This window comes from Tachysurus fulvidraco, chromosome 25, assembly GCF_022655615.1.
Source record: "Tachysurus fulvidraco isolate hzauxx_2018 chromosome 25, HZAU_PFXX_2.0, whole genome shotgun sequence".
Classification (NCBI taxonomy): Eukaryota; Metazoa; Chordata; class Actinopteri; order Siluriformes; family Bagridae; genus Tachysurus; species Tachysurus fulvidraco.
Window position 1 is genome coordinate 4,638,839 of NC_062542.1, and position 26,097 is coordinate 4,664,935.

General features: G+C 37.7%; 1 protein-coding gene across 1 annotated transcript in view; it reads left to right on the forward strand.

The window, feature by feature from the left end:
* Positions 1-6,899: 6,899 nt before the first annotated feature.
* The window catches only part of myom3 (myomesin 3), a 51,285-nt gene continuing 32,087 nt past the window's right edge, over positions 6,900-26,097 (forward strand). Inside the window, exons 1-7 of the mRNA XM_027170165.2 lie at positions 6,900-7,118; positions 12,269-12,382; positions 17,345-17,449; positions 24,168-24,321; positions 24,852-25,009; positions 25,285-25,377; positions 25,460-25,548. Of these exons, the coding sequence (XP_027025966.2) occupies positions 12,276-12,382; positions 17,345-17,449; positions 24,168-24,321; positions 24,852-25,009; positions 25,285-25,377; positions 25,460-25,548 (706 nt within the window). The 5' untranslated portion in view covers positions 6,900-7,118; positions 12,269-12,275. The remainder of the gene's footprint in view (positions 7,119-12,268; positions 12,383-17,344; positions 17,450-24,167; positions 24,322-24,851; positions 25,010-25,284; positions 25,378-25,459; positions 25,549-26,097) is intronic.

The window sequence follows — 26,097 nt, forward strand, 5'->3', positions numbered from 1 at the left end:
AAACACTGACATGACAAAACAGGGGTTTTTTTCTGGGCTCTGGGCAAAAAAGCATAAATATATACAAAAGGCTCATAAATATAAATTAAAAATATGCAAATACTGTACATGTAAAGAAAGGAATCAATTCAAATAGAAATCCATACTTACACCCTGTGCACCCAGCACACTGCCATGCAACTTTAGAAGGAAATGTCTGAAGCATTTGGCTATGGCACTTTGATCTGAAAATTGGTTTATTATTAATGTTTCCTCATTTAATAGTATATGAAAATTATATGTACTGTACTGTATATATCCTACATAAATGACAAGGATAGAGTATGCATGCTTTTTTTTTTTACTGGTAAGATATTCACTCTCATGTAGTGCATCTAACATCACCATTATCAGCTCCAGCTTCACCGTCTAACAGCTCCAGGGATTTCCAACAGAGATCTACTACGGTGAGAAAAAAATTATTTCTTGTACCCACAGAAACCTGGGCTTGAAAGAAGCAAAATCCTTTGAAGCAATTAGATGCCTGTCAAAGGGAGTTTGAGGAACTGGAGTGAAATAAATGGGGGAACGGATCAATTCGTATATCTCATGCAGCTCTTCATCATTTAACCACACTTTTGCCGTATTTTTCCTATAGTGCCATGTAATGTAACGGGTTTTATCTTTGACATGAATCGTTGCTCCCAGCTAATGAAGTTTTTGCACTGATTTCTGTGATTTGGAGAATATTTTAGTCTAATTATTGTCGAGACGTCTCGTTTAATACGTTCATGAAAGCAGGCTCTTGATTAACTAGGGCTAATTTTTTTCTAGTGGTATAATAACCAAATGAATATCAAAATGCTAAATAAAAATTCCTTCACAAAGAAAGTGTAGTATCAACACAGTGTCAACAATTATGCCCTGTTTATGTGAATCATCTGCCATGAGCTGTTATTATAGAAACGGAGCATTGATACAGTATAAATCTGTGAATTTACTTGTTACTATCCAGCTACTTACTACAGGCTACTATCCACTATCAGAGCATCTATTAAAGCTGGTGGTGTACAAAATTAATCAACAGTTTTAATTGACCAGAAATAAGAATTCCACAGCTCTATGATTTAAACAGGCTTTATGTTGGTTGTTTTTTAGTCAAGAGTTTCTCTTGAAATTATAGCTCGTGGCTCAATTGTCTTCAGTTTTAAAGGCTTGGAAAAACGACTCATAGATACAGATACATTTTCAGTAAAGGGAAATTACTCTAAAAGAAATTTCAGAAGGTGTGGAAGTTTCTGAAAGTATATCAGGGTTAAGCTGAAATCAGCATATTACCCATCAGCCCATGCACGACAAATGACCGTGCAAGCCTTTCCTATTTCCCCCCAGATGAGCATCTCTATATACGTTCTTGTGTTTTGGTGGCTTTTTGTCATTGTTTGTTGCTTTGATTTCCACTCAGTAGAGCCAAATGGTTATACTGTATTACTACAAAACCAAGATTCCTCTTTGCGATGCTAAAATGTTGCCAGTTATTACATTTAATTTACAATTTCATTAGACATTACTAAATACCTAAAACTCAATGGATACTTCGAAAATAAAATTAAGCTAGAAGGGGTTCAGCTGATGAAAAATAATAAGAAACCTTGCAATATATTTCTATTTGCTCTTTTCTAGGAGCTTAACTGTACAAAAAAGCACCTTGATCACTAATTATAAAAAAGAAACCAAAGCACATACAATTACAGCAACGAACATGTGATTAATTCCTTCCTGACTGTAAACTGGCTGTAAATGGTTTATCTGGATGTGTATCTGTGCATTTTTCTGTTTCATCCTCTCATGGAACACCTTCACGGGTATCCAGATAATTAACATGATGCAACGTTACACTCACATACATACACATTATGTATAGACAGATACATTTTGAGGCTTAATGAGACTCCAAGAGTGTACCAGCTTCATTATGATCTTAATAAGCTACTCGTTTTAAAACATCATACTGTATAAACAGCTCATGCACAAAATAGTGCATATTTTTGGAAATGTTATTCATTCATACATTCATTTTCTACCGCTTATCCGAACTGCCTTTCTCAGGCGTCATCGGGCATCAAGGCAGGATACACTCTGGACGGAGTGCCAACCCATCGCAGGACACACACACACACTCACACACTACGGACAATTTTCCAGACATGCCAATCAACCTACCATGCATGTCTTTGGACCTTGGGAGGAAACCGAAGTACCAGGAGGAAACCCCCAAGGCACGGGGTGAACATGCAAACTCCAACACACACAAGACCGAGGCGGGAATCGAACCCCGACCCTGGAGGTGTGAGGTGAACGTGCTAACCACTAAGCCACCTTGACCCCCCCGGAAATGTTATTTAGTTTTTGAATTTAAATATGAAGGTATTGTTATGATTGTTAGTACAGTTATGATTTAAGAACTAGGATTCACTGATAAATAGACAGTTATTCCAGTTCTTATGATTCCCAGGTCACTTCCTGGTCACATGACCAGCAGTCACTATATCAAGTGAACACCTGGATCTTATTTACACTTGTGCCTCTTTGTTTTGTCCCCTGCTTGTTTATTATATTGTTTGCGTTGTCTAGTTTGCGCCTGCACTTGAACCATTGCCTGTTTGTCACTTTGAATATTGCCTAGCATTTTTGTACAAAGTCTCAAAGAGGACACGGTGGTTACTTTTATAACAAGATCATATACTGAAATCACAAATTACTATTTGAAGACCACAAATTAAGTATTTTATGGCTGAGAAACTAAAAATCATGCCCATGAAGTGTGTAAATTGTGTCAACATGTGGTGGCGCGTATTTAATGTTTAAAATATGGCCGTCACTTCGATCCAATTCGAGGATTTAATAATTCGCTTAATATATCTTGGGGTAATGGTAAATATCCACAGTGTAATACACTCGTAAACCATCCCTGTGTGGTTATAGAAAATATGAGCTCTCTAAGAATGCTTGTTAAATTAGTGTATCAGAACTGTCATGTATAAAATACAATAGATCCTACAAATGAAGTATTTAATGGACACAAAATAGAGCTTCAGAGCCTCAAGTTTGCCTCAAGTGTTTTTCATTTAAAAAAATAGTAATTATTATAATTAATAATGACAGAGAAGCATAGTCTTAACTCTATACTATCACACTATTTACTTTACCAGGGTGAGTCGAACATCAAGGAAGTGTAGGGAATGTAGTGACTAACAGGTAAGATTATCTGCTAAGGAGGCTAATTTGTTGTTTTCCAAATGTCAGTGACAAGAAAATAGCGAGGCAGAAGCTTACAATTAGCATTCCTCCGTTTAGATTTTGTTTGCCAGAAAGAAGAGATCCACAGCCTGTTGTTTACAATTTCACTAATGTTTCCACAGCTCAAGAGTTCAAATTGTAAGTAGTGCAAAATAAATTACACACAACCAGAACAAAATTCCTTTTCAAACTTGAATGTCACTACGTACTCATATTGGCTTTTGGCTCATTTGGATTTGGTGTGAATTGCTATTTTTTTCCCTTTATTTGCCACTGTGATGACACACAATGTGTGTGTGTGTGTGTGTGTGTGTGTGTGTGTGTGTGTGTGTGTGTGTGTGTGTGTGTGTGTGTGTGTGTGTGTGTGTGATTATAGTAATTTGTCTATTTGATGGTGTTTTAACAGTTCAATACAAATGCGCTGCTTTGGGCTGTTTGTTACTGCATGTTACTGACTGGGTTTTCATTACTAATCAAATTCAATAACAATAACAAGTTACACAACAACTTTTTATGTGCACCCCTCGTGAAAAACCTAAATATGATAATCATCTACTTGAATTATATGCAGAAGGCCTCAGGTATGTTGTTTCAATTTATATTTATCCTTTTCCGTATTTAATATATATTTAATTATACACCAGTTAGTTCCAGTCCACTAATCTGATTTTGGATGAGCAGTGTACCGAGAGTACTCATAAGCACTAGGTGTATCAATACTATCGTCTTGTCTGTGATCCACTCCTTAGTTCAAAATGGTTCCTACAGTAGCGTTAGTGACATCATCAGAGGAACATCACTGTATATGATACTAAAATACGTAAGATGAAGAGGTAAAACAATGTTGGATAACAATTTCGATGGACCCACGTACAAATCAACGTGAGCTAGCTAGCTTGTTGACATGTACTGAATATTTGGACATTGGTCTGAAATATGTCACCTGTTCATTATGACTTCTTTGAGCAATATCACTCTCGTAATGTGTGTTCTGATGAATATTATTACAGCTGCGATCGTCTATTACGATGCATCATCTTCATGCTCGTGCAATATATTACATAGGTAGGCTTTGTGAACGTGTATATTGGAGGAACAGGAATTCGTTCTGTGTTAAAACCATACTTCAACAAAGTGTGTTAAAAACAATACGATAAATCGGTTTCCATTGAAATGATTTTCGAAACGTTTTCATTAGAACCGAATCACATTAGATTTATAATAATTATCTCTAGAGAATGTGAGTGCAATCGATTTCCACCCAGTCGCTTTAAAAAAAACGTAACAGCTGTGCCAACATTACCTTAAATAAATAAAAAAATTGTCAGATCCAATACCAAACACAATGGCAACCAATTACTGCCTATAAACATTAGTACTAACATATTTCTATGTTCAGAAAATTGTTTTGCTATTGAATGTATTACCATATTAATAACAAAGGTGCACACTTATACTGTACACTGTACATTACTCCATATACATAATTTGTGTTGATCATCCTCCAAGAAATTAATCTGGAATTTGTGAGTGCAGCACCAGCACAGCCTGAAGGGTTGCATTCGGTGGAGTGTATTAGCACACAAGCTGTGACAGTAATTTGTAAAAATAGATACTTGAAGTAGCTTTGTCCCAACAACAGTGGCTGAGTTATTCTTAGTCTGAATGTGGTGAACGATGTATGAGAACAGAAAAAAAAAATTCTGGCACCTCCACTGCATTGTTTACAGGGCCAGGTGTGGTCAGTAAAGACTTATAAATAACACACACTCACACACATGGCCTTGTCTGGTGTGATGCTGTTTTTATATCTTATATTAATAAGACAGTGCGGAGCTGCAGCTCCTTAATAAACCCTTCAAATGATTAACGGCTCCTTTAAATGAAGAGAACGGGATCGTAGGAAAGAGTCCACAGAGAGATAAATAAAGAATATTTTTAAGATACTTAGGTCCCCTTAAAACAATTATTCAAATTGTTTATCACATCACAGTTTTATTGTTAGCATATACAAGTGCATTCCAGGGAGGGGAAAAAAGCTTTATCCAGCCCCCTAAAGGATTAATTTTTCCCCTATAGAGGAAAGCGCAAAGTTTTATATAGAACAAAAAGTTTCCTATTCAGAGAAGTAACACTTGTGAAAAACTACTGAACATCTTTTTACTCAGAGAGTGTAGTCCAGCGGTGTCCAATCTTATCCACAAAGGGCAGGATAAATTGGAATTTGCATCAGCATACAGTACGAATGAAGTTGCTATAATCTGAAGATAATCCGCATTTAAATTAAATCCTATAGAAAAAATTTGTTTTGTGATACAAAATTTGACCTTAAGAACGAATTAAATTCATATGCTAAGGTTCCGGGGGGGCACGGTGGCTTAGTGGTTAGCACGTTAACCTCCAGGGTTGGGGGTTCGATTCCCGCCTCCGCCTTGTGTGTGGAGTTTGCATGTTCTCCCCGTGCCTCGGGGGTTTCCTCCGGGTACTCCGGTTTCCTCCCCGGTCCAAAGACATGCATGGTAGGTTGATTGGCATCTCTGGAAAATTGTCCGTAGTGTGTGATTGCGTGAGTGAATGAGAGTGTGTGTGTGCCCTGCGATGGGTTGGCACTCCGTCCAGGGTGTATCCTGCCTCGATGCCCGATGACACCTGAGATAGGCACAGGCTCCCCGTGACCTGAGAATAGTTTGGATAAGCGGTAGAAAATGAATGAATGAATGAATGAATGAATGAATGAATGAATGAATTAATGAATGAATGAATGAATGCTAAGGTTCCACTGTACCTTAAATAATAATGAACATCTGATATTTCTAATTCAATTTGCTAGTAATTCTGAACCATCCTCGTTATCAGCGTTAACATGTATCACCAGGGCAAAGCTAATATAAGGGACATCAAAAATGCTACATCTAAAAAGTGACTATTTCTTCACTACTAGCATCCTGCTAACTGCATTCTGAAGCAATCACATGCTTCAAATTGTTGTTCACAAATCTCAAATTCATTGTAACTATATATAAGCCACTCTGTAAAAATGACTTTGCTCAGATGATAGCGGTAGTGGCAACTATTTTGAATCGCTTATGTTAACCAGTTTCATTATTTATTTCATTGCTTTAGATTTTTACGTCAAGTCCTTTGTACTTAACGAGGTTACTTAGCCAGGTAAGCGTCTGAAGATATCCGAATGCAGTTTTTATGTATAAGTGGAAATCTGATAAATGGACATTAGGACAGAAAACATGATTTAGCTGTAAGCTACATCTGAGGAAAAGAAACGATTGACTAAATCTAGACAGGAAAACCCGAACATTATTCATCACACACCATATGCTACGCAGCGTAATCCTTTCTTAATCCCGATGCACAGCTGTATCGCCAGTCAGACAGACCCTGAGCTGGTGTTGGCTTTAAATCCCCGGTGCTTTCAGAAGTCCTCACTGTATTGTCCCATTGTGTCATCTGTAAGTATATACGGATGGGTTGAATTGACCAGTGTGTGTTAGACCTTGGTCTATATTTACTACCATGAGGTGGAGGCTGCTTTGTTCAGACTGCATTCTGCCAGTGAAGGACACTGTCTGTCTAGGGGGTCACCCTCTTTCCGTCCTTCTCAGACGCACACATACACACACACACACACACACACACACACACACACACACACACACACACACACACACACACACACACACACACATATTTGCACAGGGTGATACAGGAACAGAGAGAGAGAGAGAGAGATTTGAGGGGGAAAAAAACTGGAAGTAAAATAGAGGAGAAAACGAAGGACACATTGCGGATCTAATAGTCCTGCAGATTTGCTTCTGACAAACGTGAGTTACATTTTAATTGGTCCTTCTCCTTCCCAGACACGTACTGTATGAGTGACCCTGAAATTATTAACCTTCTGTAATGACAGACATGAACATATATATTGCTTGTCTTTACTAATTGGTGTAAACTTTGTCATTGTCTTATTACAGAATCTTACAATCAATACTTAAATAAAATGATCGATAAAACAGTAAATAAGATAAATAAATCTTGTAATATTAGTTTTATTTTTTTTATTTTTTTTTTTTTAAACAGTCACATTGACAAAATATGATAACAGGAAAGCAAGCTTGTTCAAACAAAGGTGATCCCATCAAAAAGGGAAAAAATTTCAAAAAAGCAATGTGATGTGACTGGATTTACATCAATTACATATAAATAAAGATATAAGAAAAGTACCAGAGGTGAAAAAATTGAATTGTGTCAAAGTTCAGCATTGAATCTCTTTCTTTCTAAAGTCTAAACTGAAAGCCAACAGAGTCCTGACTCATTTTAGATCAGACTTGTGTCTAGTAATAAAAAGCATTAAAACTGTCAGTTCAAATACTCACATATAAAATAACACTATTCTGAAGGCAATGTGATACAGTAATATTACGTATGTTGAACCGAATAAATCAGAAATAAATAATCAATCACAGATTGTTTGATGCAGCCTGATGTAAAGCAGAGTTACTGTTGATTATTTTCCAGTAACAGCACATCTTATTCCTCTTGTACCTTTGACAAATCTTTCATTTATCATCTACTTCTAGTTACATAAACAGCTATTCCATTACCAGCCTCGATTTTTTTTTCTTTCACTGGACTTTCCAAAAATACTAAATTAACTAAAATTAAAAAAAAAAACAAAAAAAACAATTACACTGTAAATTTTTTATAAAACTTAAACTGTAAGTTGCCTTGCATTTGAAAACACTTTCAAAATGAATCAAAAGATTCTGACCAATCAGATTTGAGAATTAACAGCACTGTGGTATCCTATGAGATATTTTATCTTGCTGAGCATAACAACAACGGTTCATGGTAGTCTATTGATATGAGAGGCTAAAGGTCGGTAATTAAGCAAATTAATCGATCGTTGATATCCGTAAGTTATCCAATGATTTCTTTTTTTAAAGGCAGGTGTTCTTTAGCCACACCTCAGTCTACTTTTTTTTTTCAATTGAAATCTCTCTTAATCTCAACAAAGATCAGAATAATCTAAGAGACTCCACACAGCATAGGATTCAAGTCCATGTCTCGATATCTCTAGCTTTACAAAACAAATTATGCTTTTTTCTTTCTGAAGTGGTTTATTTTTCAGAACTTCAGTCATAAATCTTCCACTGAAACAGGGCTGAATTATCCCTGTTTCTTCTAGCGTTGTGTAGACTCATTTCCTCGTTCCTGTCCCTGTAGTCACACAGCATTACTCGATTGGACAATATAAAGAAAGCCAATAGGACAATAGAAAGAGGGGGGAAAAAACACAATGCACTCTTTATGTGATCGTAAGACAGGTGGTGGCTGCAAGTTCGCTGTAAATGAAGTCATCTTTCAAAAGTGGCCTAGTTCTGCTGGGTGTATGCATGTGTGTATGTGTGTATGTATGTGTGTGTTTTTCCCAAGTGCCTCATGTGATTAATGATTGTGAGAGCACAGTGGGCAGCAACGCAGACCCGGACTAATGAAGTATTATTCACTCAACAGGCCACAAAGGGGTCTTTAAGGGGAGTTTTTATCTCTCTGGCTCCTAGGACTCTCTCTTTTCTCTGTCACATCCCTTGTAATAGTTGCTGATATGGAAATACTAGCAGTATAAACCTTCTGGGGGCTTTCTTGAGGGCTCAAAATCTTGCTTGTAAGTCACTCATATCTGTCAATTATGTGAACAACAGAATGAACAACAGTCGACCCAGACTCCAACCCTGGAGGACACCGAAAATCAAACTAAACTAGAATGCATTTTAACTTCATAGATATGCTTTTTTTGTACAGCTTTACCTCTGCAAATAATTTTAGTGGGTGAAGATAACACCTTCAAATTTGAAAGTATTTAAAGAAAAAGCACTTGGGGCATCTCAGAGAGCAGAAATTGGTTTGATATCGCCATTTACTTAGAAGATCTAGTTTTTGTTTCTTTGGAACTTTTCTGTGAATTAAAACAGAAATCCTTATTATAAACTACAAATGCAAAAAGCCCTAAGTGTCTAATTTTATATGAGCTTTATATCATATAATCACCACTGAGGATCGGGACATGACAAAGACGTTTAGCTGAACATGGACACAAGAAAACAGTCACAGATTTCCATTCTGAGAAAAAGGTGTTAAAAAGAGTCCTCTTATTCTAACAGGCCTCGATTTGGTATTCGTGATCATACCGTGTGACCTTCAAAGAAGTCTCCTGTTAATTGTTGAGTTCTTATTTACTTTCACTTGAGTTCTTGTTCATTCCGACTTTGGAAGGTCGACTCATGACTGTTCCTTTGTTTCTACTTTCCCTTTCTCTCTTTTTTCCTCTAACCTTGTATGAGAGCCCCTGCATATATAGTCCCTGCGAAATCATTAAAGAAGTGAGATTCTGATTCAACTTTTTGTCTTTGTTTCGGGTGTCTCTCCGAGTTCCTGATTCATCCTCATCTGAGCAAATTTATAACAAAGTATTAAAATAACCTCCTAAAAATCATGACTTTTTTTCAGTACATCACATTGTCCTTTTTTTATATTTATTCATTTTAAATAAAGTCTGCGAATGTTCTAATTACCCGGTTACCCAATAGCTAGCATCAATGGACCAAATACTACAATGTTGTAAGAATGTTGATTAAAACAAATTAAAAAAAACATTAAATGTTCTCAAAACAACCGGGAAAACATTTAAAAAATAAGTCTACAGACGAAATGTATAGAAAACAATGTACTGACTTGACGACTTAACATAGCATCATGCTAGCGTATGATGTTCACGTGGCCAATTCTGCATTTCTGCATTTAACACTAAACAACATTACCAGTGAATTTAATTAATGTTTCCACATTTAACAATGTAGATTCTTTGGTGTCCTTATTTATAATCTTACAACAAATTGTTTTCCTATCAGAATTAGTTTTTTTGGAAGCTAATTCTTCTTAGTACTTGCAATTTAAGCAAAAATAAATCCCTGAAATTTATCCCGAATCTTTATTTTCCTCATGTTAGCCTCTGCTGGCACACAACCAATACTAGCTGATGTATTGGTTGTGATGTCTATGCTGACTATGCTGATGTCTGAGTTTTCAGGAAGGTGAAAAACATTTCCCATTTCAGCCTCAGCTGCTTTCTGTAATTGATTATGTTTATCCAGCACATTGTTGGGTCATGACAATGCCATGCTGATTCCCAATAGCATTAACGCTACAGCATCCCTGTCAAAACAAAACGTTTAAACCCCCAAAAATCTCAAAATCTCTGCAAACAACTTACTCTGAGTAGCTATAAACCCGAGATGTTTAATCATCCTGTGTTCGTGGCGAACGAGATCAGCGCCGCATGTGTAGCATTAACTCAGCTTTGGAGCATGCGTTAAACTTCACTTGAACCCTTTGTCTTCTAGAGCCGTGCAATTATCCACACTTTATGAACATGACAAGAGGTTTGATCTTATTAAAAAAATTTAAAATGTTCAAATTAAGTTATAAAACAAAGGTATTAGTTGGAAAAGAAAAGAAAGGAAAAGAAAGGAAATCAATTGATGCCTTCAACTACAACTGCCTGATCACATAATTAGCAGTAGGGTCTTAATGGATGAACATTGTGAGAACATTTTTACAAAGGAGCACGATGCTCCTAGCAAATAAGATGCGCGTGTGAAATTGCGGTTTATGCTCATTTGATTGCTTCCGCTTCCTGTTCTGTCTACTTCGGGTTTAAAAATAAGCTTCACTATGCTCGCTGTCTCTACTAACACAGTGAAAGCAGCACAGCAGCTACTGGCTAATAACTAAATCATCTTAGTCTACTAACTAATTCTTGCTAATAGCTTTGACAGGTGTTGAAAAAGGTGATAGATATAAAAGCAGTATTTAAAATTAAGAGGAAACTAAAATGCTGTGCGAAAATGGTGTATATGTGAAAAAGTAAAAATGCTAGCTTGAGCATTCTGATAGTTGGAATTATGATCGCTTTAAAAAAAAGATATAGAAAAATTACAGAAATCATTTACTTGAGCAGATGCCAATCTGAACTTTTGGCAAAAGTACAACAGAATTTGTACACACACACACACACACACACACACACACACACACACACACACACACACACACACTCTACTGTACACTCGCTGAACACAGGAACACCTGTTCAACCTATTAATAGCATCAGCTAGTCTTCTTCCAATCTTCATCTGTCCAGTTACAATATGTAATACGGGACCTGGATGACAGGAGCAGAACCTTACTCGATCTTCTGCTCTCGTTGCTCATCCACATCAAAGTTGTGCATTCTTCATTCTTGCATTCTTGTGCATTCATAGTTGATGCTTTTCTGCTTATCTCGGTTGTATCGGGTGTTTATTTCAGTTCCCGCCAGTTTGAACAAGTCTGGACATTCTCCTCTGATCTCGCTCATTAGACACCAAACAGACTGGATGTTTTTAGTTTTTCACACCATGACCATATAAACCCTATATAGTCTATATAGACTGCTGTGTGTGAAAATCCCAGGAGTTTCTGAAATATTTAAACCAGCCTGTTTTCTCCCATTCTGATTGCTGATGTGAAAATTTCCTGAAGGTCTTGGTCTGTGAATGTACGATTTTAAGTACTGCGCTTCTGCCAGTGTTGCAAAGCTGAATATACTGTACTTACATGAATGGCCAGGTGTAAAGGGGAACAAAAGCGGTGGTTAAGTTCAAATCACAACATTATCAAGCTGCCGCTCCTGAGCCCTTGAGCAAGGCACTTGAACCTCAAGGGCATTTGCCACATGCTGTAAATGTCCAGTTGTTTATATTAAATTGGCAGGTAAGCGTATTATAATAATAATAATAATAATAACAAGCTGATTATCATAAAGTCTCACTAAGTTGGTAACGATTTTGATTGAGGAAGGTGGTGCGAATGGTGATTATGCTAGCCGTATAGTAGCCAACACAATTTATTTAACAGTTCTTCACTTTTACAGGATTAACATGGCGACTAAAATGGTGACATACCGGTGCCAGGAGGAGGAAAAGGCGCAGATGTCTCAGAGCATGGAGCTGTCCTCACAGATCAAAAAGAAAACATTTAAATCAAGGTATGGCATTGATTTCATCATCATCATCATCATCATCATCATCATCATCACAAAGCAACGCAAGATAAAGTATCACCACTTTGGCACAGATGCCGTGAGTCTTATAGGCTGTTCTGTGTCACATGACTTATCTGGATATGTTCTTTGTTTTTTCAGGGGTTTTTAAGTTTGTTTTAATAGCAATTTGCCACAAAATACCAAAAAAAAAAAGGACCGTTGTGCAGGCTTGATTCTGGGATGTATCACACTTGTACAGGGATGTACAGTATTTATAGACGACGTCTGTTTTATCGGAGAACGAGCAGCCAGGATGAAGTTCTATTGAACGTGTGATTAGGTTATTTAAGTCAACATTGTAAAACGTTAGGATTTGTTTACACAGTCATGTTTCACTTCAACAATAATGTCATTAGATAGTTGCTTCGTAGCCAACTCATCATTCGTGGAGTCAGGATATCATTGCTCTCATCTGTTCATAGGAATAACAAACATGTTACAGTTCCAAAGCCACAAAATAACACACTTCAAAACACATGATACCTGCTATTGTTCAAAGCAACGTGCTTCCTCTCTAAAGTAAGATTGGGCTTTCAGAGTGGATAATAAACTGACCAAGCTATCTATAGTGTCTCTTACATCTGCTCTACTTACACTACAATCTCACGTTACAAAACCAAGCCTCGAGAACTTCCTCTTTTTTCCCCATTTTTCTGCCTACCTCAACTTCTCTGTGCTTCTAAGCCAAGTGCATGGACTTCTGCTTTTCTGCTCACCTGTTCCTCTGTTGCTATAAAGTCGATATCATGCCACAGGCCAAGTTTTCACTGAGTGCATAACCGTATCCATAATAACAAGCAAAAACAAGTTGATAGGGGAAGGTGGTTCCTTCTTCATTATCTTTGACAAGCTGTGTTTTGTGTAAAACGGACACATGTCTAGGTGTGTTCTAGCCCACGTACAGTATGTTGTCTTTTATGAATCTGTTTGTTTGTTTGTTAGCAGTACGAGATTAGAAGGTTTATCACTGTGTAATATTAAGATTCTGATTCTTCAGATTCTGTGACCGACTGTGTGATAAAGTGTGTCCTCCATGTCTTCATTCAATTATGCGGAAGGTCGTGTAATGATAGAGCTCTGCTAAAGAAGATTACTATGTTCCACCTATGTCATAAATCTGTCTGTTCTTGGGGTCACGTAAATAAGGATATCTTTTTATTTGCATATTTTTCTCTATGTTTAAATTCCGCCAATGCCGCTGCTGGATTTGTAAACCTCTTGTGAGTTTTACATCATCTTATGCCTTCCTTGTGTTGATGGCTTTTAGACAAAAATTATGAAATATCACCATCACTGATTTAGTGGATGATGTTTACTTCAGTAATTTTGCAAGCTTTCCAAGGCAGCAATACAGCCCCAAACCATGAGTTTTCTCTGTTGTTAATGAAATAACCGACAAAAATCCTGCTCCAAAACAAACAAAATAGATCTAAACTAGATCATTAACCCTTGTATATTGTTTGTATTTTTGTTACTCAGCCAGTGTTCGTGGGTCTGATGATTTTTTGGTTTTTAATTCAACACAATCAAAAATTTTATGTTAAAATACTCTACAGATGTTTACTTTATCCCAATTACAAGCAATATAAACAGCATATAGGGTTAATATTTGCCCTTTACCTTTATTACATCACATTTTTTAATTAAAGTGCTACCCGTTTTTTTTTTTGTTGTTTTTTAATAAAATGTAATAATTATAAAAAAGAAAATCAAATTTAATGAAGTTATGAGTTGAAAAAAATCAACAAATTTACAAGGAAGCAAAGTTTTTCAAAACTATTGATGTTTATGAATATGGGTCCCACAAACCTGAACACTATACACGGGTTAACAAAGCATCTGGAACGTTATTCTGTGCACCGTTAAGACAAAAGATAAAAGTCATTTTTACCACAATGCTAAACCTGGAAGAAAAACTCCCTGGACATCAATAACAAATCTTCCCCATAAGGCATGTTGGTGGGAGTATTGTGTTTTTTGGGTCTGCAGTGTATAGAACAAATAATTGCGCGAACAATGAATTCAACATTAAATCAGTTTTATAGATGATATGTGAAATAGATTTAGCAGACACTCTTTTCCAAAGCGACTTAGATTTTGATCTCATTTTATTCAACTATTAATCCATTACCGATTGGATGGTTGTGAGTTTGAATCCCAAGTCCACCAATCTACCACTGCTGGGCCCCTGAACAGGTCCCTCTATTGCTCAGTTGTATAAAATGAGATCAAAATCTAAGTCGCTCTGGAAAAGGGCGTCTGCTAAATCTATTTCACGTATCATCTATAAAACTGATATCATGTTGAATTCATTGTTAGCTCAATTATTTGTTCCCAAAAAAACATAATACTCCAACCAACATGCCTTACGGGGAAGATTTGTTATTGATGTCCAGGGCGTTTTACTTCCAGGTGTAGCATTGTGGTAAAAATTACTTTTATCTTTCGACCTGGGATTCAAACTCACAACCATCCAATCGGTAAACCATTACCTTAACCGCTAGGCTTCTTCATCCACACAAATAGATGTAAGTATGTCAGCAAAAAAAAGTTAAATGCCACATGTCACAGGTGAGACGGTGTGACGTGACCTGAATAGGACGGTCCATGCAAGAAGTCCTAGAAATTTTAATGAAATACAAAACCTTTATAGAGAAAAATAGTCCAAAATTTCTCTTTCCTGCAGTCCAAATCTGATCAGCTGCTACAAGTTATAACAAGTTCACATATTTCTTCCAGCCTGTACTGTGACTGATAAGTCTTTGTGATTAATTGAATAGATATAGTGAAAGTAAAATTATTTATTAGTCTAAGAGGATCGTCTATGTCTCATATTATGACTTGAATGTAGTCCAAGGATTCATATTCAGTAATGTTCAAGCTCGGTTTGTAGGTCTTGTGTGACAAGTGACCTTTAAAGTGTGTGTGTGTGTGTGTGTGTGTGTGTGTGTGTGTGTGTGTGTGTGTGTGTGTGTGTGTGTGTGTGTGTGTGTGTGTGTGTGTGTGTGTGTGTGTTGTGTGACTGTGTCAGATGTCCTTCTGAGCTACAGCTTGTTAATCTGAGTGTTTATCATGTGACTCAGGAGTAGTAGACTGACATCTGTTAATCAGAAACTCTGGCCTTATTACTGTGTGGAGCTTCACGTGGGCTGAAGGAGTGAAGTGACTTTTAATTAAAATAATAATAATAATAATAATAATAATAATAATAATAATAATAATAATAAGAAGAAGAAGAAGAAGAAGAAGAAGAAGAAGAAGAAACAGAAAACATCCCAAAAACACATTTATCCTTTATCCTAGGATCTATCTATCTGTCTGTCTGTCTGTCTGTATGTCTATCAGTCTACTGTTTGTAAATCTCTATCTATCTATCTATCTATCTATCTATCTATCTATCTATCTATCTATCTATCTATCTATCTATCTATCTATCTATCTATCTATCTATCTACCTTCATATTCTCCAGATGTCTGTCAATCTTCCTTTCTTTCTGTCTATTTCTCTATCTACCTTTCTCTTTCTCTGTCTGTCTTACTCCATCTAATTTGAGTCTGTCTCTCTTACTCTCTTTCTATCTTTCTTGCTTACCTGTTCTCTCTCTGTTTGTCTTTCTGTTTGTGTCTTTATCTCTCTGTCCTGTCTCTTACTATCTCTCTCTCTCTCTCTCTCTCTCTCTCTCTCTCTCTCTCTCTCTCTCTCTCTCTCTCTCTCTCTCTCTCTTACACACACACACACACACACACACACACACACACACACACACACACACCCCATGTGTTCTACCCCAGGGCACATTAATATGGCTGGAGCCTGCCCAGTGCCTCGGCCATAAGCTTTTGTAACAACAACATGAAGATGAATTACTTGATTAATTACAGAAGAAGAAGCGTTCTGCCTGCTCTCTGCGTTTCAGACCATGTAACTGGTTTACACACCTTCAGATTCCATTAAGAATGCTTTCAGTCTTTTAGGCAACAGCAATAAAACCTCAAAGCTCTGGTGTAATCGGCAATAAGAGTTCACTTTAACGTGGCACGTCGACTAGAAGATCCCAGCTCCCTCTCCTGGAACGAAGTGGAATATTCCGAGCCAGGCCTGCAGGGAGAACCAACACGAATAGAACTTATTTAATGAGATGAGTCTATTTAAGTAAGTCTATTCTATTCAGGTTCGTACTCTCTGAGGGTACAAAGCCAAATCATGACAAACGTGGCCCAGATTTTACTAATGATGGTGCTGAAGGCTTTGTTGATTCGGCTCTTCCGAGAACACTTGAATATCGATACTGAAACTCCTTAATCCAAATGAGTGTGTGTGTGTGTGGGTGTGTGTGTGTATATATATATACTGTATGTCTGTGTATCTGCTTTTGTACATCTATCTGTATCCTTTTTTGCTGTGATGTTATTTGTGCGAGGTGATCGATGCTGGGTGCAGTTACACTTTCTGCCCTGCAGTAGGTACCAAATGACAGAAGCACATTGCTGCCACTCAAGAAAAAAATATACCTCCATCGGTATCTCATTATTACAGGATAATTAATTCATTAATGGTATTAGGAAATCTCAGGATTATTAGAAAATCATCTCAGCATTCTGAGAGAAAAAACCTACTTCTTATTAAAAAAATATTGTGTGATTTCGAGACGTTATTACATTTTTAATTGTGCAATGATGCATTATCATGTGAAATATATAAAGCCTTCCATTTCAGTTTTAGAGTTATGCTTTGTAAACTGTACGTTAGAATGATATGCTTTTCTCTCTCAAGGGTTTCATACAACCTGGAGTCTCTGTATGGGGAACACAATGGACAGGGCACCAGTCTATTACAGGGCACAACAGTACACACTCGGGAGCTCCTTTCTAGTTATAATTTTGTTTCGTTTTATTGTCCCCTAGTGATGAAGAGGCCTCCCTGTCTGAGTTCTATCCCATCATCCCCGGTGACATCATGTCTGTCAAAGAGATTCTGACGGAGCCAAAGTTCCCACGGCACAGGACATGGTACTGTTACACCTCAACACACTGAGATATCCAAACCGACCTCAGCAAGAATTACATTCATTCCATTAACATTACTCTGTTGAACAGCATCCAAATATGCTGTTCTTGTTGTTCTGCCTAATGGCAAATTTTTATTTAATTTCTACTGTCTCTTTGGCACGATTACCTCGATTTGATTAGATCAGGTGGTGTCGGTTAATTTACTCAAAACAGCAGCTCTGAGAATATTCCAACTGTAAGCCAAATCACAGGTTTGTATTAACCGGTGCATTAGAATTAATTAATAGTAGGGTAACCTATAATGAATAAAGAATCTATTCAATCAAGCATCCCATCTGTTACAATTTGAATATTCATGCTTAACTTCATATGAGTGAGTGAGTGAGTGAGTCACTCAGTCGTGGCCGGCCCGAGACTCGATCCCACAACCTTAGGGTTAGGAGACAAACTCTCGAACCATTAGGCCATGACTTCCCCCTATTGTTATGTATTATTCTAGCATAGCTAATTGGCACAAGCAGAGAAACGCAGTTTCCAAAATTTTACTGGACCCCATATTTTTTTGTACACAGTAAAGAAAATGAAAAACCTTATACAGTATGTCGCTTAAGATAGTTCCAGCATTCATTACCAAATTTCCATCAAATATATGAAAATATATACGCAAAGACAATTACTGTCTGCTGTTATGGCATTAAAAAGTTTAAGCAAAATGAAATAAATGGAAATATTTCTGACTGAAATACTTCAGTTAGAGCAAAGTCACAAGCCAAAGGATCACTGACTGATTTGATCCTATTATAATCCACATCATTCAGTTCCAAGGCACTTCTCTTCTTACACTACTCACATTTGCATCTTTTGCTCTACTTGACTGATTTGATTTATTGTCGGTCTACACTTGCCATAGATAAAAATCTTTTAGGAGATTTATGACCATACAGTATTTGCATGGGGTCAGTTAACACTGGCACAACCACACCGCAATCCTGGAGGATTCAAAGCAGAACTGAATACGAACACAATAGAGAAGAGCAATACATGAAAAACTAGATTCCTGGGAAATATGTTTCATAGTATACAACATGTTTCCCTGAGTGTCTCACTTTCTAACTGAATTGTTTCAAAAAGCCTGACAAAACACCTGCAACTCAGATCAACACAACAGAATAAGAAAAATTGAAACACGGTCTTTGCGTAGATGAAAAGTTGTGACTAAATTAGGAGGCTTTAGTGAGGATGCCCAGAAAAACGTTTACAAATGGAAGAGGAGATCGTAGAGAAGATGTGAGGATGAATGATGAGTTTCTTTGGAGGATGTGAGGATGAATAAAGCTGTCTGGAGGAGGCTAGGACCGACGAGTCTGTAGGGAGCTGAGACGAGAACTCTGAAGATGAATGTGGAGTCTGTAAATGGGATGTGAGGATGAAAGAGGAGTCTGGATGCAAGATGGATGGATAAATGAAGAGAACGTATGGAGGATTTTAGGTTTATTAGATTAAAGAGGAGTCTGTAAATGGGATGTGAGAATGAATAAGGAGTTTGTAAAAAGAAAATGAGGATGAATAAGGAGTCTGAATGGAGGATGAATGAAGAGTCTGTAAATGTAGGATGTGAGGATAAATAAGGAGTCTGTAAAAAAAGGATAAATGAGGATTCGATAAGGAGGATGTGAGGATGAATGAGGAGTCTGTAACTGGAGGATGTGAGAATGAATAAGGAGTCTACAAAGAGAAAATAAGGATGAATGAGGAATCTTTAAAGGATGAATGAGAAGTCTAAAACAAGAAAATGAGGATGAATGATGAGTCCATATGGAGGATTTGAGGATAAATGGGGAGTCTTTAAATGTGATGTGAGGATGAATTTAAAGCCTGTAGGGAGGATGTGAGGATAAAAAGGAAACGAGACTGAATAAATCCAGAAGATGTGAGGCTGAATGTTCACGTGTTTTATTGTTTAGCCGAGGCTCTCTCATCTCTTGTCCAACTTCTCATGTGAATATAATTTTCATATGCAGTTTTCTATCGTGACTTAATATAGAATATCATGCTGAAATATTAGAGAACGCATAGATTTTCCTGTGTGAGAGAGTGAAAGGGGAAGGTTGTGACTGTTGAGAGCATGCTTGTGATGAAAGACAGACCAAGCTACTGGAGAGAGACTTGAGGGAGAAATATGTTCAAATCAAAGTGAATATTCAATCACTTCAGCAGTATCCTATAAGCAGCAGCCAGATCTCATACCTCAAAGAACCGTGACTCTGTGTGTGCGACACGCACAAGCTCACCTGAAATCTCTCTAGCCTTCCTTTCCTTATAATAACACGCGTTTTAGCACTGTTACCTTCAGAGGCAAATCCAGAATAGGGCGTTAAATCTGAAATTCGGGAAATCAATCACAATATTTAACGGTATCAGCACACATGACAGAAATAATAAAGTAAAAAAATAAAATATGTCTATATTTCCAGAGACTCATCCACTGGCAAGAACTGGTACTATTTCGTCAGAAAATAAAAAAGCGAGAGAAAAAATGTATCTGAAATTCCCAAGCCTTCAATTTATTTCTTCAAAAATGAATGTACAGCTAGCTATGCAATGTAGATAATGTAGGTATATTAGAAAATGTTACAGGATACATAAAGACTGCGTTATCCTCAAATAATACATCAAGTCATGTCAAGTCAAGAAGCTTTATTGTCATTTCAACCATATATAGCTGTTGCAGTACTGTACATAGCGAAATGAGACAACGTTTCTCCAGGATCGTGGTGCTACATAAAACAAAGACAGGGCTAAGGACTTGTAAGTAGTCTTAGATACATTTCAGTCACGACGACTTGAGTCAAAATAAAGACAATTCTTTCGACATATATTTAAATTTTTATTTGCAAGCTTGTTAAATTTACTTTTGGCGGTATGGCTCTGTTCTGAATTCCCCATCCTTATCATGAGCTCCATGAAAGCTAGTCAGGGAACAGCAGGAGCTTCTGGGGACAATCTCCCATTTACAGTAAAACTGGGAAAGCAGCAAGATAAAATCCCCCCGTTTGGAACAGAGCCTGCGTCAGTGACAACAGAATGACACTGATTAAGTTAAACACAAAGTTTCAAGGAGGAGCTATGGGAGGAGGTGGGTTGGCACAATGCAAAGGAAACAGCCAAGCAGACAGACTGAAAATGCATTTAAATAGGACACCCTGTTTGAAAGGGACCAGCTTAGGTATCAGATCAGCTGATGGCTGGGTTAGAAAATGTTTTTGTTTTTGTTTTTTTTGTTTTTTTCTTGCCAGTCAGCTGATAGCCGAGCTCGTCTATGTGGCCTGCCTGAACTGACGCTGAACGCTATATAAAGTGCAACTGTGCAACCCGGTGCAAACAGTGCAGGACAAGACAAACAAGACAGACCAGACAGTGAAGGACAAGACAGACCAGACAGTGCAGGACAAGACAGACCAGACAGTGCAGGACAAGACAGACCAGACAGTGCAGGACAAGACAGACCAGACAGTGCAGGACAAGACAGACCAGACAGTCTAGGACAAGAGACAGTTCAAACAAAAAGTTACAAGACAATACAAAAAGTACAAAAAATACAATACACAAAGGAAAATAAACAGTAAACAGAATCAGCGCCGAACAACCGGTGTAAATACTGTATGTAAATACTGTATGTTCAAACAATATTTCATGCAGTAACATTAGGATGAACACAGTTTCTTAGCAGCAGATCCTTGGGATAATAAATAGAATTGTGCAAAAAACAGCAAATGACTGAAATATTGCATTGTATGTGCAAAATGGCTGAGATATTGTACAATATGTGCAAGAACAGCTGCAATGTTGGACAGTTTGTGCAAAACAGCAAAAACGGCATGTTAACAGTTTGCTGGATTGTAAGCAGCATGTAAACAGTTTGATGTGTCAGTGTGTGTGTTTTGTGTGGGTCTGTGCAGTCCATACTGATGATGTGTGTGTATGTTGTGCTCGGTACAGTTCAAATGTATTCATGTATATGTAAGCTAAAATCAAATAACCGCATTCAGAAATGAACATGTATTTGCATGAACCAGCTATAAACATTCAGTGACAAAAAAAATTAGCAATGACTGAGTCAGAGGTGTGTGCCCTGTGATGGGTTGGCACTCCGTCCCGGGTGTATCCTGCCTCGATGCCCTATGATGCCTGAGATAGGCACAGACTCCCCGTGACCGGAGAAGCTCGGATAAAGCGGTAGGAAATGAATGAATGAATGAATGAATGAATGACTGAGTCAGAGGTGTCTGGTGTCTGTCTGTTAATGACCCAAACAGGAATCTTCACCAAAACCCGAGAGCTAAGAAAATGGAAAAGTGTCACCTCATCTCTTACCATCTTATGTCCATTATTAATAGCCTCAGTAGTCTGAAATACTCAAACCAACTCATCTGGAACTAAAATCCGTCCTACGGTCAAAGTCCGTGAGATAATTTCACATTAAACGAAGCTCTTGACCCGTGTCTGCATGCACCTACTGCCTCATAATTTTATCATCTCAAGAAGAAACTCATCTATAGGTGTTTTTATTACAGTGACAGTGATTACTTAAAAAACTGAATAGAAAAGTCTAACAAGCTCTGACATGTTGATTCAGTGGGGCAGAAAAAAGATCTATATTTAAACATTCTTAAGCAGATTTGACAGAAGAATAACTAATATTATAGAAGACACGGGAAATCAAAGCACTCTGAAACGAGTGTGTTGAAGTGTGCACTTCTGCTAAAACCATATGAAGCCTCCTCCAAAAGAACTCCTACTGCCATCATTTCAGGAAGCTTTTCTCCACTTCTCCTTGGCCTTTCAAGGAAAAGCCGGACCAATCCGGATTCGGCAGCGTGCACTTGAAGACCTCCTTTTGAGCTCTTCAGTGACAGGCGGAAAAATGTCACACAGCACTCGTCTCAGAACAGAAAAGTTCAAGCAGCTCAAATCATCCTCATAGTCTTTTTAATACAGTCAGACAGAAAGATGTGGATAGATATGTGCAAGCCCTGACTTGAGATACTTCTTGAGATAGCAATCTTATAGTGTCATTCATTCATTCACTCACTCACTCATTTTCTACCGCTTATCCGAACTTCTCGGGTCACGGGGAGCCTGTGCCTATCTCAGGCGTCATCGGGCATCAAGGCAGGATACACACTAGACGTAGTGCCAACCCATCACAGGGCACACACACACTCTCATTCACTCACACACACACTACGGACAATTTTCCAGAGATGCCAATCAAACTACCATGCATGTCTTTGGACCGGGGGAGGAAACCGGAGTACCCAGAGGAAACCCCCGAGGCACGGGGAGAACATGCAAACTCCACACACACAAGGCGGAGACGGGAATCGAACCCCCAACCCTGGAGGTGTGAGGTGAACGTGTTAACCACTAAGCCACCGTGCCCCCCCTTATAGTGTCATGTTTTTTATTTTTTTATGATTTTAGATATTATGCTATGGGCTGTGATACCTCCTAAAAATGTTAGTATTATTAACAAATATAATGTAGTATCATGGTGGTGGATTTGCTGAAATCTTCATCCACAGTAAAGAAAAAAATGTATCCTGATTTCTATACATATGAATCTTAATAATTCATTCAAATGATCAAATCTTAGTTTCCGCAGCTAACTAACTGTAACCCCGTACAATTGTGTTGTATAGCTGCAATGTAATCTGGAACTTTGAGTCCCAATGTTTACTACAACTCCAGTGTTCTATGCTGGATTTTTTAACAACAATGTAGAACTTAGCTAGAAAATAGCGACTAAGATATTTCTTGGTTTATATGGAGCTCATAGAGAAACCTAATCATTATTCTTTACTGTATGTTTGCGATTATTTAAAAAATGCCTTGCAATGTGACATCAGCGCTGAAAAAATATTTCACAGAAATATATATAACTTAAATGCCACAGCAACCAACAAATTAGCACCGGAATCCCTAAATACATAAGAAATATTTCAACAGAAGCATGTTAGAAATAAGAAAAAAGGAACGTCCCATGATAGTTCCCATAGCGACAAGCTCCATGCGTTTACGTTTGTGTTTGTTTCTGTTGTGTCTCAAGACCTCCTGACCTCCTGTCATTGATGAATTACCACACTGTGTGCACCTGTTTTGTGTCGGTTCACAATCAGTTTGTTTATTATACGCTGTTGCGTCTGTGAAATGTAGCAATGACTTATTATGCGTTGTTATGTCTGATCCTTTGTTTCCTGTCTTTTCTCATTTCACAGGACGCTACAGTGCTTCTTCAACTCCTTCAGCAGTAATTTGCCATTCCGACATAATTACAGCCTAGGCTTAAATGCTAAATATGACTGTCAGTTTAAGCAGACTGTCAATTTAAGCGGTTTTAAGCAACTTGTCATTCAGAAACATTCACTATCATCACATTCTTGCAATTAATTATAGCACTTTAGATTTGTCTTTGGCAATTAATGCATCTTCAGAACAGGTTTGTGTCTCCAAACATAGTGGTTCAAGCCCAAGTAAAAATTAGAGATGATATTTTGCATTTGCAAAATTTTAATTCAAACACTTGGGTCACTTGGTGTTTAGTTTGCTTTTAGGTGTTTATATATGAAACATGTCAGACCTTTTTTTTAGTATGCTTCACTGTTATTCTTCCAATAACAATGAAATTCTGAGGCACAAATGTGTTTGTGCTCCTCAGGGAGGTCCTGAGGGAAACCATGGATAAAGATGAGCTGCAGGAGAGGGACCAATGGACCATGTTCGGTAATGAGGCAGAAAAGGTGGAGATCGAGGTGATCAGGAACCAGCACATGGTCCGGCAGCGCATGGACCACATGGTGCTGCGTAAAGAGGTGAAGCCCAGATAGAGGAAACTCAATAATTGGTGGTTTACAGTCCTGTAGAGAGCCTGCCGCTTCAAATGTTTCCACGCTGAGGAGCTCATGAATAGTTTAATGATTTGCTAATGAGTTAAACCAGCATGGTGGGACCTCAGGACTTGGTTTAAATCCCAGTGCTATAAAAGCTAAAAGAATATTTAATGTGTAAAATTACCATTGCTAATAACCAATTCAAATAAGATGAAATCAGCCTGCATTGTTCATATAAGGTGATGCTTACAGGAAAATCCCTCAAGTCTTCAACTTTTAGATGAAACGCTGTACTCGCAGCCCAAACTTAAGTTATACCATTTTAATAATGATTTATTATATTATATTTATTATTTAGATTAATTAAAATGAGATCTTGCTTAATCCCATTTCCCATAGTTCAGTGATAGAGGTACTCTTCACTAAGCATTCTTCCTCCGTCCTCCATCCTCCTGTCTCTCTGTGATTCTCACAGGCCATGACTTTGATCAAATTTTCATCTTCACCCTCAGGCAGAAAGGAAGATTTCAACACACCTGAAGTTTCTGGATGATTTGAGCATGAAGACTCCGGATTTTTCGATTCCTCTTCGTCCCCACACCGTCTGGGAGGGAATGGCTGTCAAACTTTCCTGCACTGTCGAGGGTTGTCCATCACCACATGTCACCTGGTGAGGAGTTGTAAAGCATGTTCGCTTTTCTTAACCAAAAAAAATAAGAAAGGTTCATCAACTTTACTTGGTGAAATAGTTCAGCCAGTCTTTGGAGTTTGCTTCTTTCGTGTTAGGTTTGGCAGTCTGGAAAAACCTGTCATATGTTGGTACAAATGACTTCTAACAACTTTCACACCTCAATTTTATAAACATGAGATATGAATATCCAGTATATTTGTCTTACTTATGAATCTATATAAGTCGTGTTTATGATATGCTTCTTCTCATGTCAGGTATAAAGATGGCATTTCTCTGACAGGGTCCTCACAACCCTGGAACTACAAACTGCTACAGAAATTTGGCCTCAACACTTTGGAGATTCGAAGGTGATCATACTCTTAAAATAAATGGGACTACGATTGTGACCTAGAATGTCTTACATATGTGTGTGTGTGAATTATTACTCAGGTGTAGTGCTGCTGATGCTGGAGAATACAAAGTGGTGGCCAAAAGCTCCTTAGGCGAGGCAACAACCTACGCCACACTTATAGTGAACTGTGAGTGATCTACGTTATTGATTTTTTTAGATGGCTGATTTAAAGTTTAGATGGAATTTTAGCTCTTGACTCATTTTTGACATTTAGGTTCCTGTTTGACAAATAATATTGGTCAGTTTTAATGTAGTTTTGGAGTTATCTTGATTTGTAGCATGTCAGAATTCAGATTTTAGCAGAGGCGGGAGTAAGTCACACACGTGCGAGTCACAAGTAAGTCTCAAGTCATGAATGTCAAGTCAAGTGGAGTCTTTTTTTAATATTTGTCAAGAAAGTCTCAAGTCTCAAATTTGCGACTTAAAGGCAGGGTCTCTCATTTTTGAAAGCCAATGTTGACATTTGAAATCACCAAAACAAATACGCTACACCCTAACCCAAACGGGTCCCACCCCTGTATTGATAGCTCCGCCCACACATACATACGTAACCCAGGCAAATAATGGAAAGAAATGTGTCTTTATCATAGCGGAAGGGAAGAACAATACGATTGCAGATAAACAAACAAGCAAAAATGACACACAAGCATAATCATCTAAAGGACAAAGGCATATA